Source organism: Lissotriton vulgaris, chromosome 10 (genome assembly GCF_964263255.1).
Source record: "Lissotriton vulgaris chromosome 10, aLisVul1.2, whole genome shotgun sequence".
In the NCBI taxonomy this organism is placed as follows: domain Eukaryota; kingdom Metazoa; phylum Chordata; class Amphibia; order Caudata; family Salamandridae; genus Lissotriton; species Lissotriton vulgaris.
Genome location: NC_141698.1, coordinates 226,823,853 through 226,844,060, shown reverse-complemented (window position 1 = coordinate 226,844,060; position 20,208 = coordinate 226,823,853). Strand labels below are relative to the sequence as shown.

At 46.1% G+C, this 20,208-nt stretch overlaps 1 protein-coding gene across 3 annotated transcripts in view; it reads right to left on the bottom strand.

Annotated features, from left to right (window-relative positions):
* GTF3C1 (general transcription factor IIIC subunit 1) overlaps positions 1-20,208 on the bottom strand; it is a 2,762,707-nt gene that overhangs the window by 253,405 nt on the left and 2,489,094 nt on the right. For all 3 annotated transcript variants that reach the window (XM_086940909.1, XM_086940911.1, XM_086940910.1), the window contains one exon: positions 18,694-18,935. In XM_086940909.1, the coding sequence (XP_086797035.1) occupies positions 18,694-18,935 (242 nt within the window). The remainder of the gene's footprint in view (positions 1-18,693; positions 18,936-20,208) is intronic.

Here is a 20,208-nt window from a genome sequence, read left to right as displayed (position 1 = left end):
CTAAGAGTTGCAGCCAAGGTGTGCTAAGCCTTGAGGAGCTACAACAGCTGGTTCAGTAGAACTCAGAGTATTCTAAGCTAAGTTATATGTACCTACAAGTACTTATGTGATCTTTCAACAAGATATTCTTAGGATACGTGTGGTAAAACAACAGCAAGCTCAAATCCCAACCGCTGCTCACCAATGTGAGAAGGTGGCCTGATATGCAGTGCTCACTATTCTAGTGAACACTATGTATCAGTCCAGCAACCCTTATTGATGATTGGTTGTAAGTCAACCTTATAGACCAGCTGTAGGAGAGTAGGGTCTGCAATCCTATGATCACCCAGATTTTTTGCTGTTGTTTCACTGGTTTACAACTTTCTCTGGCTGTGGGCCTGCCAATCAGACCCACAGCCTGGCTGTTCTCTCTCTAAATTACAACATGTACCCTAGGTGCATTTACCAATTGGTACTGGGCCACCTTATCAGACCCTGTAACTCAGGGCATAGGTGTACCCAGGGCTGCCAGGGGCTGCAGCATGTATTATGCAACCCCTGGCTGGCCTCCTAAATTTGACACAACTGGCTGCATGACAGCTGGGGCAAAGTCGTGTAATCACCCTTTGCTTTAGGTGTAGAATACCTATACCTAACCCTAAAATGGACACACAGATTCCTATCAGTCACTCCTATGGCAGGCCTTGACAATCCTGAAGGCAGAGTGCTTGGAATCGTGTGAGATGGTGCTCTGGCACGAGCTGAGCCTGTCTGCAGCTTGCGGAACCAAGTCCTAATAGCTGTTCCATGATATCGCATACCATATACTCTTAAGTGCATTATAATCCTCGCGGTTAAATGCTATCTTTGGTATTGCTTTATCAAAACATGTCGAGTAAGGTGTCATACGAATTGGAATACTAACCCCTCGCCAATTCTGGCGACGGGGTTAGCATTCCACCCTTCTAGAGGGACACGACATGTATGTAACTGTGAACCCCGGTTAAAGTTAAAGGAAGCCTCAGCTCCACAACATGGAGGCTGCCACCACAGACACGAGTCTGACCCCCTGCAGCTGGGAGTCCTTCCAGCGAGGGGAGCCTGGACAAAGGGTTTCCTGTCAGGGGCGGTGCTAGCACCGTCCCTGACATGGTTTTGTGTATCCTGGGTAGGCAGGGCTTTACAGGAAGGTGACTGCTGAGTGGCACCCCGGTGCTCACTACGCATAGGCCAGTCTGAACCAGTTCCAGGGGCACACCAACCCCTGGCCTGGGGAAGTCCGGCATGGGAGAGGGGTGTAACCACCCCCCTCCTAGTCCCACCGATAGGCAGGACCTAGTCACCGGGTCAGCCCCCTTTTTTAGTATAAAGATGGGAGCGGGCCCCCTGTTCAAATTAGATCATCTTTGGAATCAAGACTCGACTTTCTGCGAAAGGCATCAAGATTTCCTTCTTCAAGATTCTCCCTTGTGGCTAAGGAGTAGTCACCCTGCATCCGCAGGCACCATCCTAAGAACACTGCGGTCTGCTGCAAGTCCTTCTTCACGAATCCGACGACCCAGCTCGACGAGACCCGGCTTCCCTGGCACCTCTAACCTCTACTCACCTCTACAGCAAAGCTGAGAACTGTGAGTGCGACGAGACCTCGAGGGACCGACGATCGCCAAGACTGCACGACTTCTTTGCAACAAGCCCACCGTGTGATCCACTGGTGAGTGCTTTGGGGTCCGAGAAGCCCCAACCGTGAGCAGCTCCAGCACCGAAGATCAGCCCTCCAGCATCTCCACGATCTGCGTGGGGCCCTTCTGCTTTTGCGTGTGGCTACTAGCCGGCTGGCTTGTGGCCTTCTTCACGACGCCCGACGACATCACTGCTGCTGGTCTGGTTGCTCCAGACTGGCCCTTGCTTCCTTCTTCAAGAGAGGCACCCCGGACCCTCCTGGATAGTAGCGTGGATACGAGCAGTCTAAGGCTAAAGACTCGAGAGGGCGTGTTAAGCCAGCTGCTATACCACACATATACCCCTTGAATACCCAGTGAAAGGACACCACACAAGTGTTATGAAAATAAACAAGATATTTATTAAGAATCACAACAGCCCTGTACTCTTTATGAGGACAGGGTACTAAGCACAAAACAAAACTCTTACAAAAATACTTAAGTTAGCACAGTATAAACAAATGCCCGAGGGGCACGGAAAACCATATACTCTGAAAGTGGAATGCGAAATTACTAGCAGGTAAGTACAGTACTAATAGGCTTTGGAATCGCTAGATCTTGACTATTGAATCTTCAGATTACTTCTAGGAGACCCAGGGGACTCGGGTGCAGAGTGTGCACTCTCACGCGTGATGCGGGACAAAGTCTATGGTAGCTAGTAAAGACAAAGTTAGTGTTCTCGGGCGAACCCGACCTGGTAGGAGGAAAACGAAAGTGGATTCTGACCCTTGGATAGTGAGGCTATGCTGGGGCACCGAAATGCCGAAGTTACCTAGCCCAGGGGCTGCAGCTGCATAGGTCTCAAAAGACGTCGGGAATCCTCGTAGATGGACCAGGAGCCTGGAAGAAAGAAGTTGCTGGCAGGCGACCAGTGAAGAAAGTTCGATGGATCCAAGCATGGATCGAAGGAAGATGACACCTGAAAGCAGAGGGGACCAAGTTCGAGACTACTAGCCAGTAGTCAGGTGGCACCAGGAGGGCACCGGATGGTAGTCACCTCGACTAGGTGAGTGGGTGACGCTGTGCTCGCAGATCTCACGGACCAGGAGGCGTTGTCGGCGACCAGGATGGAGGAGCGAGCTGTCCCACGATGGATGAAGCTGTCGGCGTCGCTGGACCCAGGATTGGGCAACAAAGCCTTGGCAAATTCAAGCCCACACGGTGGACTCAAAATGGCGTCTGGAGTGGACCAGGAGGGTCCGGGGTGCCTCTCTTGAAGAAGGAAGCAAGGGCCAGTCTGGAGCAACCAGACCAGCAGCAGTGATGTCGTCGGGCGTCGTGAAGAAGGCCACAAGCCAGCCGGCTAGTAGCCACACAGCGCGGTGAGCAGGCAAAAGCAGAAGGGCCCCACGCAGATCGTGGAGATGCTGGAGGGCTGATCTTCGGTGCTGGAGCTGCTCAGGGTTGGGGCTTCTCGGACCCCAAAGCACTCACGAGTGGAGCACACGGTGGGCTTGTTGCAAAGAAGTCGTGCAGTCTTGGCGATCGTCGGTCCCTCGAGGTCTCGTCGCACTCACAGTTCTCAGCTTGGCTGTAGAGGTGAGTAGAAGTCAGAGGTGCCAGGGAAACCGGGTCTCGTCGAGCTGGGTCGTCGGATTCCGGAGGAAGGACTTGCAGCAGACCGCAGTGTTCTTAGGATGGTGCCCGCTTGATGCAGGGTGACTACTCCTTAGCCACAAGGGAGAATCTTGAAGAAGGAAATCTTGATGTCTTTCGCAGAAAGTCGTGTCTTGATTCCAAAGATGATCTAATTTGAACAGGGGGCCCGCTCCTATCTTTATACTAAAAAAGGGGGCTGACCCGGTGACTAGGTCCTGCCTATGGGTGGGACTAGGAGGGGGGTGGTTACACCCCTCTCCCATGCCGGACTTTCCCCAGGCCAGGGGCTGGTGTGCCCCTGGAACTGGTTCAGACCGGCCTATGCGTAGTGAGCACCGGGGTGCCACTCAGCAGTCACCTTCCTGTAAAGCCCTGCCTACCCAGGATACACAAAACCCTGTCTGGGACGGTGCTAGCACCGCCCTCGACAGGAAACCCTTTGTCCAGGCTCCCCTCGCTGGAAGGACTCCCAGCTGCAGGGGGTCAGACTCGTGTCTGTGGTGGCAGCATCCATTTTGTGGAGGTGAGGCTTCGTTTAACTTTAACCGGGGTTCACAGTTACATCCATGTCGTGTCCCTCTAGAAGGGTGGAATGCTAACCCCGTCGCCAGAATTGGCGAGGGGTTAGTATTCCAATTCGTATGACACCTTACTCGACATGTTTTGATAAAGCAATACCAAAGATAGCATTTAACCGCGAGGATTATAATGCACTTAAGAGTATATGGTATGCGTTATCATGGAACAGCTATTTGGACTTGGTTCCGCAAGCTGCAGACAGGCTCAGCTCATGCCAGAGCACCATCTCACACGATTCCAAGCACTCTGCCTTCAGGATTGTCAAGGCCTGCCATAGGAGTGACTGATAGGAATCTGTGTGTCCATTTTAGGGTTAGGTATAGGTATACTATACCTACAGCAAAGGGTGATTACACGACTTTGCCCCAGCTGTCATGCAGCCAGTTGTGTCAAATTTAGGAGGTTAGCCAGGGGTGGCATAATACATGCTTCAGCCCCTGGTAGGCCCTGGGTACACCTATGCCCTGAGTTACAGGGTCTGATAAGGTGGCCCAGTACCAATTGGTAAATGCACCTAGGGTACATGTTGTAATTTAGAGAGAGAACAGCCAGGCTGTGGGTCTGATTGGCAGGCCCACAGCCAGAGAAAGTCGTAAACCAGTGAAACAAAAGCAAAAAATCTGGGTGATCATAGGATTGCAGACCCTACTCTCCTACAAGGTAGTTCTCCAGTATTGGTGTTTTTCATAGATTCACATGCTTGAATATTCCCCGTTGTCGGAGTGGGAGTTCCACGGTAAATAAAATAGCAAATATATATATATATATATATATATATATATATATATATATTTTTTTTTTTAACATAAAACCTGAAATATGTACTAAAAAAAAGGCATAAACAGCCTGACCACATTTCTACATTGGAATGCATGGGAAAAGGAAAAGACCATATGCAGTCTATCCTTGTCATTATGATGGTCCAAACTGCAGCCAATATGGCGTCAGCAACCCTCTAGAACCTTCTTCTCAGAGCTCAGCACCTCAGATTATCGTAGCACAAGAGTGACCAAAGAGTCTATGAGGAGAAGAGAGCCTCTGAGGGGAGGAGGGAGGGTCGCATGTGAATCTATGAAAGACACCAATACTGGAGAACCACCTGTTTACAGGTAAGTAACAATTTTTCTTCTCCAGTATTAGGGTGTCTTTCATAGATTCACATGCTTGAATATAGAATAGATAGCAGTCAGCACCAAACAAAAGTTTCCATAGTTACAAAGCATAATAGAAGACTGAAAAGCATATGTATGGGATAAATATATATATATATATATATATATATATATATATATATATATATATATATATATATATCTCTCCAAATGCCAGGTTGCTCCAAAGGGTTGCGGGAGGCCCCGTGGGAAGTGGCGTGAATGCCGGCAGAGCACGCCGGTAACCTCAATGACTTACAGTAAGGTGTCCATAAACACCCTTGGACTCTGCTGATTTCTGGCGTTTTTTGGAATTCTGAGAGCGTGCTAAACTTGTGAGACGAAGCGAAGTCATATATATATATATATATATATATATATATATATATATATATATATATATATATATATATCCACAGAATCCTCACGTTCCAAACAAGGATGACAAGCCACACCATCAGGTACTTAGAAAGTTGTTTATTTGGGCATAAACAAACGACGCGTTTCGAGCTCACGGGCTCTTGGTCACATGACCGTCATTTTTTTAACTCATCCTTAAGTACTGGTACAAAATCATAGAAAGGGAAGAAAGGTCTCCGTGTTTACAAACATCACACGGAGATCTCTTTAAAAGCCATGCATTTATTCAAAGCAACAACAGAAACTCATTGAGAGTCTATATATATATATATATATATATATATATATATATATATATATATATATATATATATATATATATATATATATCCAACTCAACAAGTTGCCTGTGATAGAGGAGCCCACGAGTAAGGTTGAAATTCAGCTTCCGTTCTTTATTAGGAGCAGCCACGAAATGGATGCAAATACAGCACAAACAGCATGTTAGTCCAGCCTTACGCGTTTCGTGTTGCACACTTCCTCAGAGGCTCGGACATCTTCAAAGGCACCAGCGTTTAAATGGCATCCACATGGTAACTTTATTCTACCCCCGCCTTAGTGGGCGTGGCCACCCCAGTGGCCTGATGGTCTCTGTAGTGCCGTTTTTTTCTCCAGTGAGTTGCGAGTCTTTGAAGAATTAAAATAAAAAGTTTTGCCCAAGTGGGATGTGCTGCAGAGCACCTTCATATCGTGGCTGTCACTTGTCTCCCAATAATTGCTCCTTGCTCCCCAACTCGGTGGCGTCTTAGGCGTCTCCGTGGGTGGCCACGCCCACTAAGGCGGGGGTAGAATAAAGTTACCATGTGGATGCCATTTAAACGCTGGTGCCTTTGAAGATGTCCGAGCCTCTGAGGAAGTGTGCAACACGAAACGCGTAAGGCTGGACTAACATGCTGTTTGTGCTGTATTTGCATCCATTTCGTGGCTGCTCCTAATAAAGAACGGAAGCTGAATTTCAACCTTACTCGTGGGCTCCTCTATCACAGGCAACTTGTTGAGTTGGATGTTAAAACGGCCTGCCTGAGCCGCGGAGCTAGCCCTGGGGCTGGTGTCAGCCCACCCACGGAGACGCCTAAGACGCCACCGAGTTGGGGAGCAAGGAGCAATTATTGGGAGACAAGTGACAGCCACGATATGAAGGTGCTCTGCAGCACATCCCACTTGGGCAAAACTTTTTATTTTAATTCTTCAAAGACTCGCAACTCACTGGAGAAAAAAACGGCACTACAGAGACCATCAGGCCACTGGGGTGGCCACGCCCACTAAGGCGGGGGTAGAATAAAGTTACCATGTGGATGCCATTTAAACGCTGGTGCCTTTGAAGATGTCCGAGCCTCTGAGGAAGTGTGCAACACGAAACGCGTAAGGCTGGACTAACATGCTGTTTGTGCTGTATTTGCATCCATTTCGTGGCTGCTCCTAATAAAGAACGGAAGCTGAATTTCAACCTTACTCGTGGGCTCCTCTATCACAGGCAACTTGTTGAGTTGGATATATATATATATATATATATATATATATATATATATATATATATATATATATATATATATATATATATATATATATATATATATATATTCACTGAAAAAAGCATAGGTTTTACACCAGTTATAGTTAGGAATTAGCATTTAAAAAACCTATTAAATTCACTGAAAAAACCATAGGTTTCACACCAGTTATAGTTACCTGGAAATTTTACTGGCATAAAACCATTGAAATTCCCATGTTATAGTTAGTTGGACTCACTATAACTTGCGCTTGTAATGCACTGCTGATGACATCACATATTACACCACTCATGACATGGTCATTTGGGCTCAAACATATATAAAGCCCAAATATAGGCCAATATATATTTTTTTAAAGTTAATTTTCTTAAAAACAACTGGAGCATATATCTTGAGACATAGCTATCAGTCCTTACAATTTTTCTTTAAAAAAAAAAAAATAGATATATTTTTTTTGTCTTGGAGCGCTTCCGGTGCGCTCCCCGGTGAGCGCCCCGGAAAGCGTACTATTTTGAAGCGCCCCGGTGCGCGAACCGGGAAGCGTCCCGTTAGCGCCAATGTCGCGATCGAAAACAACATCGTGACGCGTCGCGTAAGCGTGACGTATCGCGTAGCCGCGTGATGCGTCTTATGACGCGCTGCGTAAACGCACCCGGAAGCGCTCCGCGGCGCGGCCCGGAGCGCCTAACGTAAGCGCGCCGGAACGCGTAACATAAGCGCATCGGGTCATGTGACTTGAAAATAACACTTTTCATTGGTTCTCTTCATTTTTTTTCTTCAAATAATGAAAGCCCCCTCCTTTTTTCCTCATTCTTACTTTCTTCATTGAGAGAGCAAGAGCTATTTTGGAGGAAAGAATGGCATCACTTGTTGCTGCAGCTGGTGCACCCCCACCACCCAGAAAAGAAGGTCCACCACCACAGTTTCTTGGAGGACAAGAAGAAGAGGAGGAAGAAGAGGAGGAGGGTCAACATCAAAGGGTCTACCTCCCAGAAGAACCAAGACAAAGGCACGTCAGAGTGCACTTCATTTGGCAATTTTTTTCTTTTCCAGATGACCAAAAAAAGGTGAACGCCCCCAAAGTCACCTGTCTCATCTGTGACAAAGTTCTCTCCAGGGGCAATCCCTCCAAGAAATATTCTTTTGGTAACTATACCATGATCCGCCACATGGAGAGGTGGCATCCCAATAATTTGGCCCAGGCTGAAGTCCGGGAACTTCGGCACAACCCACCCCCTGTGGCCAGCACTTCCTCTTCAGTACCCTCACTTTCTGGACCAGAAGAACGGTAACTGGTGCCAAATATTCAACCAAAATTTGGCAAGGTCAAATTTCTTTGCATTTTGTGTGGCAAAACTTTATGCTATGGTGAACTTCGCGTCACCTTAATAAATACTGCTATAGACAACCACAAATGCAGCAAGGAAAGAAAACTGTAATTCTTTTCTTTTTTTTGCTCCTGTTGAGCCATTTCCAATTCCCTGTTTTTTGTTTGTTCCCTCAAAAAACCCAATTTAACAACAAGGAGGGACAAATTGAGGACAATATTTACCGGGGTCCAGTGTACGTGTCCTATAAACTGATGACCAAAGAATGTACAAAGTTCCTCAGAAGGTGATGATTAATGGAGTATCTCTCTCACTGAATGATCTGTATAGGAGTGTCAGGGAATACAGATAATCCCTTGTCGGAACTTAGGATGCCTCACACAACTAAAAAGCTGGACGACTGTTGTCATCCTACCTGATGGTTGTTTTGTCTCATCATTGGCCTCCTGCTCCAACGACAGGCTGGCGGTGCAATGCCTGACGGGTAGCACAGGGTGCTACACTTTAGCGGAGTTCTTTTGTTCCTGGCCAATGGATGCGTGTGTGTGAGGGGCCTGGGGGGTGAAGTAGTGAGCGTGAAGGAATGGTTAAAAAAGGTTAGTATAGTCCACTTCAGACAACTTTATTCATGTGGCTAACTGCCTTATTAAAATGGTGAAGGGAGGGGTACCGAAGCTCAAAAGTAAGGTAGTTTGGCTTTGTTCAACCCTCACCTATGGTGTGGTCAACATGTTTCATGCAGTATCGGCAATTCTTCAGGACCTAAAACATGCTCATAAACTCGTGAGAAAAATCTATCAGGGCTGAAAGATGTATCATATACAACCTGTGTGGTGGATATACCAAGGCAGGATGGGGTCCTGCGTGGATTCCCGCCCTGAGAGGAGACAAATGAAAAAGAAAGACTAATCATTCTCCGCAGCCTCATATGCAATATGTAGGTCAGGACTTTGCGTAAAGAAAGGGACAGACCCTTTTCCCAGTGTTTGACGTGGCTCAGTAGGCTCAAAACTACGGACAGTGAGAGAGAGAGAGATTCATCGCGTGTGTCATGGATAGACATGCGTCAGTGAAACAAATAAAAATATTAACTATACATTATGTACTAAACCCATTGCTTGGTACTCATTCGTGTGCCAAATGCAAGGGGTTGTGCAGTTATTGAGAGGGTAGCCATAAGCGCTTGAATGGAGGGTGAGGATGAATAAAACACCAGGGTGTGCTGATAAAATCTTACCCTCAATCCCTGGTGGATGGTCCCCACAGACTGTCCTTGTGGGGCCTGAGCTGCTAGGTAATTACCTGGGTATGAAAGAGGGATAGGTGGGCAAGGTTACACTGTCCCGGTACTCAGGACATCAAGAGGTGGCGGTAGAAGTAGACTGAACTGGCCAACGAGCAGTATGAAGCCCAGTCACGGACCCCAAGGAAACCCAAGGGAACGTCATCTGAACAAGGCATCCGCGGAGGTAGTGACACCGCGGGCACCAGACGGTCCTCGAACAGCACCGCCGCCCGGAGCCGATCACCATCCAGCCACCCCAGGGGACATTACTCCCGCAAAAAAACCCCCAAAAATATAAAATTGTTCAAAAACACAAAAAAATTAAAAAAATGTTCAGAAAAATAATAAAAAAATATAAAACAACAAAAAGAATTTAAAAAAAAAAGTTCTTCTCAGAACTACCTCCCATTTATAAAATATTGCCAACATTTTTTAAACTCTGGCATTCTTTTTTCTCTGTTGTGCGCTTCCCGGTGCGCTGCCCGGTGCGCGTACCGGGCGCTCCCCACGCAAAAATAAAAATAAAAAATATTTTTTTTTTTGCCCCGCGGGGCCCTTTTAAAGCCCCCACATCAAACCTAGAGGGTCAGGGGGGGTCTACCCTGCGCCCTTATGGTCAATTCCCCCTTTGTTTTGGCCACCTCTTGTGTCTCGATCCTACCGAGACACAAGATGGCGGCCGCTCCGGACTGTTTCGAATGTTTACAGACACCCAAGAAACAATCAGCTTTCTGCGCGCAAGTCGCGTGTCGCGCCCGGAGCGCTCCCCGGAGCACGTACCGGGGCGCGCTTATAGATATATATATTTTTTTGAACCTAAATTACTCAAAATCCACTGTAGCACATATCTTGAGACATAGCAAAGGCACATCGGGCTACCAGTCCCTACAATTTTGCCAAATTTGGTGTAAATCCATTTAGCCGTTCGGGCTAAAAGTGAGGTCGACCGCCCTATGGAAATTAACATGGGGAAAACGCGTTTTGGGACCCCCCTTTTATCTCGGCACCCGCTTGACGCATCCCCCCCAAACTCTCAGGGAAGGACCGGAGCTCGACGAGGCCATTTTGAGGAAATGTTCAGGCAGATTCGTCAACCGGCGCCAAAGTTATTCCAAATAGAATTTCGAGATTTAACATTGAAAAAAATCGTAACTATAACTACCTACTGGCGACTGCCAGTAGGCAATTATATATATATATATAGGTGGGGTGAAGTCTAATAAACAGACTTAAAAAGTATCCTGGTTGTGCCGCCTCTTTTGTATGACAAAAAAAAAATATATATATATATATATATATATATATATATATATATATATATATATATATATATATATATATATATATATATATCTCAACAGTCAATAAATACTTGGAAACCAATAGGAGGAGGGTAGAACAGAGGCTCACCTTATTGAAAAAGATTATGAAGCACAGCGGTATCCGCTTCATTCATGGCACCCAGACAGTAGTGTTTCGTAAACGTGTGCCTGCTGGACCACGTGGCTGCTGCAAATTTGATGCAACGGGACACCAGCAAATAAGGCCATTGAAGACGCCATCTATCTGGTAGAGTGGGCTGTCACCAAAGACTGCAGAGGCTTACCTGCCCTCTGATGGCAGAAAACAATGGCCGGAGACACCCAACGTGCTATAGCAGGTTTGGTAACTGGACGCCCCTTTGAAAAACGTCCATAAGCCACGAAGACCTTATCATATTTGCGAAACGGAGCAGTTCTGTTGATATAGAACTTCAAGCACCGCTGAATGTCTAAGGAGTGTAAGCGCTGTTCCGCAGGAGACTATGGGTCTGCAAAGAAAGTCTTCAGAAGAACAGGTTCATTGATGTGGAAATCTGAAGGTACCGTGTACCTTAGGTAAAAAGGTAGGGTTGGTGCGAAGCACCACACAATCCGGTTGAAACTGCAGAAACGGAGGATTGATCGTGAATGCATGAATGTCACTCACGCTACGTGCAGACATTAATGCAAGGAGTAGAGCCACTTTCCAGGTGAGATACTTTAAGTCAGCTCTATGGATTGGTTCGAATGGGGATTTCATTAGTTGTGCCAAAACAATATTAAGGCGCCAAGCAGGTGGAGGGCACCGAATAGGTGGAAATTTACGAAATAGTCCCTTGAAAAACTGACATATGATTCTAGAAGAGCAGAGGGAGGTGGAGCCATCTTGGCGGAAGCGTGAAATTGCTGCCAGAAAAACCCTTAAAGTGGCATAAGACAGTCCGGACTGAGCCAATTGCAAAAAGAAAGGGAGGAGCGGAGCAGGCGTTGCACGAATGGGATGAATACCAGCAGCAGCAGCACACCAATGGCAGAACCTTTTCCATTTCAACTTGTAGGTCTTTATAGGTGAAGGAGCTCTGGCTTGAGCAAGGACTTCTCGGCAATCTTGCGGATTGGCTAGATGGGCAAATTCACAGTGTTCAGGTTCCAGGCTGATAAACTCAGAGAAGAGTGGTCCGGATGGTAAATGAGACCTCTGTCCATGGTGAGCAAATCCATCAGAGGATGTAGAAGGATGGGCTCGCATTGGGACAGCAGAACCAACTCCGAGAACCATGCTTGACAAGGCCACCTGGGAGCTATCAGAAGGATGTGGCAGGGTTCTCTCCGCATCTTCCAGAGCACCCGAGGCACTAGAGGGATCGGAGGAAAGGCATAAGCAAACAGATTGGACCAGTTCATCAAAAGGGCATTGCCTTGAGACCCTCTGTGGGGATGCCAACTTGCGTAAGATGGGCATTTTCTGTTCTCTGGTGTTGCGAAGAGATCCAGCGCCGGAAAATTATTTTGAGTGTTGGTTGGTGCAGCTCACACTCGTGGGTCAATGACCGGGCCCTGCTGAGGGAATCTGCCAGGGGGTTGGATATTCCTGGGAGATGAACTGCGGTGATTGTGATTTGGTGCGTGAGCGCCCAGTCCCTAATTGACTGTGCTAGATGAGACAGCACTGGAGATTTTGTTCCGCCCGGCTTGTGTATGTAATGCATGCAGGTTGGGTGGTTCGTTTGTATCAGAACTGACTCTCCTCGAATCACGGGCTGAAACGACTTGAGCGCTAGAAATATAGCCATGAGCTCCAGCCTGTTGATGTGTCAGGCTTTCTGTGGCAAAGTCCATCTTCCTTTTACGGAGAGGTCTTGAAGGTGCGCACCCCATCCCTCCAGAGAGGCATCCGTCGGGAGTGTGAAATCTGGATTGACGGATAGGAATGATGTCCCTGCTGCAAGGTGCACTGGCTGTGCCCACCATCGGAGCGCCCTTTTCATGCAAGACGTGACACAAACTAGGTCGTTGAAGGAACCGGTGATTGGACGCCACTGTCCGTCTAATCCTTCTTGAATGGGACGTGTCCTTAATCTGCAATGAGTGCGATGCACGATGACGCCATTCCCAGAAATGACTTCAGTAATCAGACTGAAATGCACTGCTTTGACAGCAGAAGTGATACTAGACGCAGAATCCGTTGTTGACGTTCCAGGGACACAAATGCTTTCGCCAAAGTTGTATCCAATGTGGCTCCTAGAAAATCCTTGGAACGAGCTGGACACAATTGGGACTTCTCCAGATTGAGAGACAGGCCCAAGGAACGAAACACCCTCTGGCAAAGGGATGTATGCTGAATCAGTTGTCTGCGAGACTGCGACTTCAGGAGGCAATCGTCGAGATACGGAAATATCTGGACACCTTGGAGACGTAAATAAGCCATTACAGGCGCCAACATCTTTGTAAATACTCGTGGGGCGGAACGAAGGCCGAATGGCAAGACCTTTCACTGGAAATGTTTCTGCCCCACCCGATAACGTAGAAACTGCTGATGACGCTTGAGTATTGGGACATGGAAGTAAGCATCTCAGAGGTCGATAGTTGCCATGAAATCTCCGACTAAGAGCAAACGCAAGATCTCTGTAAGCGTTAGCATGCGAAATGATTGACTCTTGAGATACTTGTTGTGCGCTCTCAACTCCAATATTGGGCGCCAATCCCCGTTCTTCTTTACGATAAGGAGACAACAGGAATAAAACCCCTTCCCTATTTGAGTCCTGGGCACCACCTCTACTGCACCCTTCTGAATCAGATGATGAACTTGATGGAAAAGTTCCTTGATGTGAGGAGGTGGCAGTCCAGAAGGTGGAGTTGGAGGAGGGATGGTGACGAATTCCAACGCATGGCCCTTGTCTACGATGTCTTGAACCCAACGGTCCGAGGAGATGGAGGACCATTGAGAACCAAACAGGGAGATTCAACCTCCAACCTGCTGGGTTAAAGCCAAGTCATTGTCGTTTATTAGAGGATCCCCTGTAGGAGGATTTTCCTCTATAGGTTTTGGCTGGCTGTTGGCGAGACGACTGTTGTCGGTTATTGAAGTACCGCTGGTTGGTTTGATTATAGGAGCAATATTGATTGCTTCCTCCTCGAAAATTAGAGTTGGTGCCTCGTCCTCGAGCACCCCGAAAGGGCTGCTTTTTAAATTGTTGGGTTCCTAAGGCACGTGAGGTGTCCGTATCCTTTTTAATGGACTGTAGTGCCTCATCAATGTGTGCCTCAAAGAGTGATTCGCCATCATACGGCATATCCAGAATCTTTGCTTGAACTTCCTGATGGAAGGAGGTGGAGCGCAACCAGCCTTGTCTTCGTAAGACAGCTGCTCCCGCAAGCTATCGGAAACCAGTGCAGGCTACATCCACTGCACAATCAATCAGTTCATCTGATGTTCTTTCGCCTTTCTGGAGATGCTGTAACGCCTCCTTCTTGGAAGCATCCGGAAGCATAGCCACATAAGCGGTCATGTCTGCCCATATCTGGCGGTCATATCGACCCAAAATGGCCATCGCATTAGCTGCCTTTACTGTGGTGGAAGACATTGTGGAGAACTTGCGGCCTATAGCGTTAAGTCGACGGCTCTCACGGTCTGGTGGCGCTGTGATAGTGGATGCAGGATTCCGGGATCCCCGCTGGGCATGCCTGTGTAACAACCGAATCCGGCTTCGGCTGGCCAATGAGGCATGCTGGGGTTCCTACAGGCGCCTTATACTTCTTTTCCAATCTTGGCAATTGGGCAGGCAATGAATTTGGTGTTTTCATCAATTTTTCTCCTTCAGCCCAGATGAAATCAATAATTGGAACAGTATGAACCTGTTTGAATGGCTGACTTTTAAAATCATAGAGGAAACAATCCTCCTCTCTTTGGACACGTGGTAGCTTAAAACGATGAGTCGCTCTGTCCATTAGTTGATGGAAACTTGCAATATCTACTGGAGGAGAATCCCCTTGCGGCACTTGAGATGGGATCGGTGTTTGAGCCCTATAGTCATCCCACTCCGCCATATTATCATCAGCATCCACATGCGTAACCTCCCCATCTTCTCAATCAGGTGGGTTCTCCTCCTCATCATGCGGAGACACAGTTGCGTGTACCTGAATGTATGTATGTCTCTGAGTAACTGCAGGTGGTGGAGGCACGAAAGGAGCAGCTGACGGCTCCGCCGTAGGTGTTAAGACGGAAGGGACAGTAGACACCTGTGGCGATGGAGGGAAACGTCTGTTATAATCATCTAACATATTCTGTAGGTTAGAGATGAGCGACAAAGGTAACATCGCAGTTGGAATTTGAACAGGCACTTCTTCATCTTGGCCATATTGCTCCTCCTCATCATTACTGAATTCTTGACATTTTATAATTAAATCCGATGGATTTTGAGCGTTAGTGAAGGACTCATGCACATCCACATCCACATCAGACTCCCGGTCTGAGGCCGTAGCAAACAAAGGTGATGGAGGCAGTGCATCACCAGAAAGTGCAAGGTGGCCACTTGGAACCTTATGACCCTTGTGAGGAGGGTCATCCTTTGCAGAACCAGTGGAAAACAGTGGTAACAAAGGCAGAGAGGCAAATGTAGATGGCATCGTAGTTGACTTTTCCACAGTTGAAGACTCCATCGCCGACGGCAATGATCCTGCCAATGGTGCCGTCGTCAGCATCGACGACGACGAAAGCTTCTCGGTCTTTGTCGTCAACGGTGACATCGTCGACGAGGCAACCGTAGACGGTGATGTAGTCGACGGCAATGGTGTCGTCGACGGAACCTTCGTCGACGTAGCCGTGGACGGGACCTTCGTCGACGGCGATGGCTTCTTCTTCGTCGACGGGGCCGTGGTCGACGGAACACTCGTCGACTGAATACTCGTCGTCGAAGGCGTAGACGAAGCTAGCAACTTTACACCTTTCGTCAACGAGGCTCTAACTGTCGACGGAAGTTTCTTCGTCGACGAAGACGAAATTGGAATGATTGACGACACAGTCTTAGAACTGAGGATCACCTTCATCCTTGACGACGACGGAAAAGCTGTAGACGACCCAGAAGCCAGCGTCGTCGTGACCGTCGTCGTCAATGTACCAGAGACAGCCAATCTCGACGACGAAACTGTAGTCGACACTGTCGTCGACGGAGCAACAGTTTTTCTGACAGAAAAACCTGTGGAAGTCGCAGCAGTAGCCTGAGAGCCAGGTCTCGTGGGCCCAGAAGTAGCAAGGCAGAGGTGAAGACACTGCAGGGGCCAAAGAAAGATACATTTTCTTCTTTTTTATAAATGGAGAAGACAACTCCTGCACACTACTTCTTTTAGAGGCTGCTTGGGAATGGCCTAGACATGAGGCTTTCCGCATCAGAAAGTACATGCTCCTTTTCTTTTAGTCTCTGAAGCCAGAGGATTAAACGGCCTTCCCTATCTTTTAAAGTCTTATTGGAGAAAGTTCTACAGAACTTACAATTTCCCACTTCATGGCCCGGGTAAAGACAGTAAATACAATTACTGTGTGGATCCTCTGAAAAAAGTCTTAGCTTTCCACATGAAGAATAAGCTCTGAAGAGGGACTTCTTACTTGAAGACATGTTGAAAGGCAAAAAGCAGAAGAGTAGAGAAAAACTGAGCAGAGCTCAGGGAAGACTCCCTTACACACGACGTGCGGTAGAAAATCCGAGGTGCTGAGCTCTGAGGAGAAGGTTCTAGAGGGATGCTGACGCCTGATTGGCTGCAGTTTAGACCAACATAATGACAAGGATAGACTGCATATAGTGTTTTCCTTTTCCCATGCATTCCTATTGAGAAATGTGGTTAGGCTGTTATGCCTTTTTTCTAGTACATATTTCAGGTTTTATGTTGTTATATTATATATATATATATATATATATATATATATATATATATATATATATATATATATATATATATATATATTTTTAGCACAAGGTTGCCGGTAATCCTGGGCTCGAACTGCACAGCGGTCCCTTCCTCAAAACCGGCGTTTTTGAGAAAATAGTTTTCACATTTCCTGTCTGCCCTCCAGGGCATAGAAAAAGGTCGGGACACTCCGAGATATTTCAAGGTGTTTATTTACCACAAAGGTTCAACAAAGCCGACGCGTTTCGCCGTTAGGCTTGCTCACGGTGGAGCAAGCCTAACGGCGAAACGCGTCGGCTTTGTTGAACCTTTGTGGTAAATAAACACCTTGAAATATCTCGGAGTGTCCCGACCTTTTTCTATGCCCTGGAGGGCAGACAGGAAATGTGAAAACTATATATATATATATATATATATATATATATATATATATATATATATATATATATATATATATATATATATATATATTCACTTAAAAAACATAGGTTTCAGGCCTTATATAGTTAGGAATTAGCATTTTAAAAACCTTTCGAATTCACTTAAAAAACCATAGGTTTCAGGCCTTATATAGTTAGGAATTAGCATTTTAAAAACCTTGCAAATTCACTTAAAAAACCATGGTTTCAGGCCTTATATAGTTAGGAATTAGCATTTAAAAAAACATTGAAATTGCTCCTATATAGTTAGTTGTACTAACTATATTTCGCGCACCCGCAATCCACTTGCCAAGTTTGGTTTAATTCCGTTCAGCTGTTCGGGCTGTAGCCGTGTCTAAAGATCCCACAGAAAATGCCATTTAAAAAAATTCAAATTCAATTTTCTCAAGAACTACTGGAGGGATTTTCACCAAACATACAAAAGGCACTGCTGCATACCAGTCCCTACCATTTTGCCAAATCTGCTGTTTCCCCATTGTGGCATTTGCTGTGTTGTCTGCCCTGTTGCCATATTTGTTTGACTTTTTGTTTTTTTCTGTGTAACACTGCTTTCAATTGGGAGTATGACTGACTTTGAAATCACATACTTAAATCACACTTCTGTTGGAAAAAACAAAACAAATGGAGCACATCATGCTACTATAACTGCCATGTAAATGCCTTATGTAGGTACCTGTTTAGTAAGAAAATCAAGCAATGTCAGGGCTTTATTTAAGTGCTTGTTTCCAAAGTCAAAAGTCACAAAAACACACTGACAAAAGTAATGTTGCCCAGGCAAAGCGGAATAAAAATAAACATATGACTCTAAATGTAAAAATAACACTGGTTTCCTGATGCAATTTTATTTAACATGTGCTAACGTTTACAGCTACAATCAACACCGGGACAGTTGGAGAAGGGTGGGAGAGGGACTGCAAACAAATGAACTCCTATGAAGTGCAACAGCTCATATAATACTTTACAAAAATAATAATGTGAGGAACGAGCTACTCGTGGAAGGACATTGGCTGCAGACAGGAAGCTGTATATCCTCTATGGTTCACAGAATAGACGAAAAGACATAGAGAAAGTGAAACCAGAAGGTGCTGACCAATGAGCAACAATGAAATTAAAGTGACATAGAAACCAAAAATGCTAAGTAATGGGCAGGATCTAGGCCCTTTTTGAATTACGTTTGTTTTTTAAAGAACAATAGACTTACAAGACACAACACATGTACTGTATCAGGCGAGACCTGAAAAAGTGTTCAGGGTTTCAGGCTGTGCCTAGGTTATTTAAAACACAAAATAATTTAGAGAGAAGCTACCATTGAAAAGATTTGATTTTTTCAATCTAATGAGTACTGGCTGCTTCATTAACCTGCTATTAACGATTTAACTTCTGAGTAATCAATTCAGCTAAATAATGCTTTTAGTTTTAATTATGAACAAGTGTAACATCCTCTTTTGTTTATTAATCCATTACAATTCATCTATACTTACCTGTTGTGGAAAGCCGTCCTTGAGCTGGGATGTGTCGCAACTTTATCTTCAATTGACATGAATTCACAACAATACTGTCATTGGGATTTAGATTCCGTGTGCTGACGATCCCTGGTGCATAATATCCTCTCATAAGCAGATAGTTGGTGTGGGATGCCTGCTTGGCCTTCACTTCTACCCTTCTTTTCATTTGACAAGTTTCATCAATATCATCATCATCGTCATTGTCATCCTTCCCTAAACTAAATATCCATGAGTATGTTAGCACTGTATATTACCATATCTTATTTAATATACAACTGTTAAAAATTATCTACTGGATTCATTCTTTAAAGACAACTGATGTAAGATTAGGGCATATGCATACACGTGTATGTATGCATACATGTGTGTATGCATACATATACCAATTATAAGATGAAAAGCAAATCTAAATCAAAAATATTGTTCCACCTATTGTTAGCACCAATAATTGTTTTTTCGTTGCACATGGCGGATACATTTTGCAGGTTTATAAACTGCATATAACGGACAAGTTACTTACCTTCGATAACGCCATTTTTGGTAGACCCATGATCTAGCCGCATATTCCTTACCTTTGAACTTCCAGGCGTCAGGCTGGATACAGAAGATTTTTCACAGCAATACCCCTGCGCGCCAGTAGGTGGCGATGGTTGACTGTGTGATGTCAGCAGTGGTGTGATCACCGCCGTCATGACGTCCGTGTCGTCAATTTAACCGCCACTCTGGGGCGCTGACATAAGCACATTTCAAGACTTTCCACGCCAGAAGCGCAAGGCCATTAATTGACTGACCGTGGTGTGTTAAAAAATATGAACAACTAGGGCCCTGAAGGGGAATGTTCCTGACACTTAGAACCACTTCGAGGGAATTCAAAAGTGGTCAATTGTCGCCACTCAATCTCCACGCAAGGAGGCGGAGAGTGGGCAGGTTCAGGTGGAGAACCCTCCCCTGCTGCTGCGACAGAAGATCCTCCCAAAGAGGTAGCCTGAACGGAGGATCGATGCTCATGTCTAGAAGCTTTGGATAACAAACTCACCGTGCCCAGTCCAGAGCTGTGAAAAGTTGGCCTGGTATATGCTGTCTGTAGGAGAGTAGGGTCTGCAATCCTATGATCACCCAGATTTTTTGCTTTTGTTTCACTGGTTTACGACTTTCTCTGGCTGTGGGCCTGCCAATCAGACCCACAGCCTAGCTGTTCTCTCGCTAAATTGACATGTGTACCTTAGGTGCATTACCCAATTGGAACTGGGCCACCTTGTCAGACCCTGTAACTCAGGGCACCGGTGTACCCAGGGCCTACCAGGGGCTGAAGCATGTATTATGCCACCCCTGGATGGCCATCTAAATCTGACACAACTGGCTGCACGACAGCTGGGGCAAGGTGGTGTAATCACCCTTTGCTTTAGATATAGTATACCTATATCTAACCCTAGAATGGACACCCGGATTCCTATCAGTCACTCCTATGGCAGGCCTTGACAATCCTGAAGG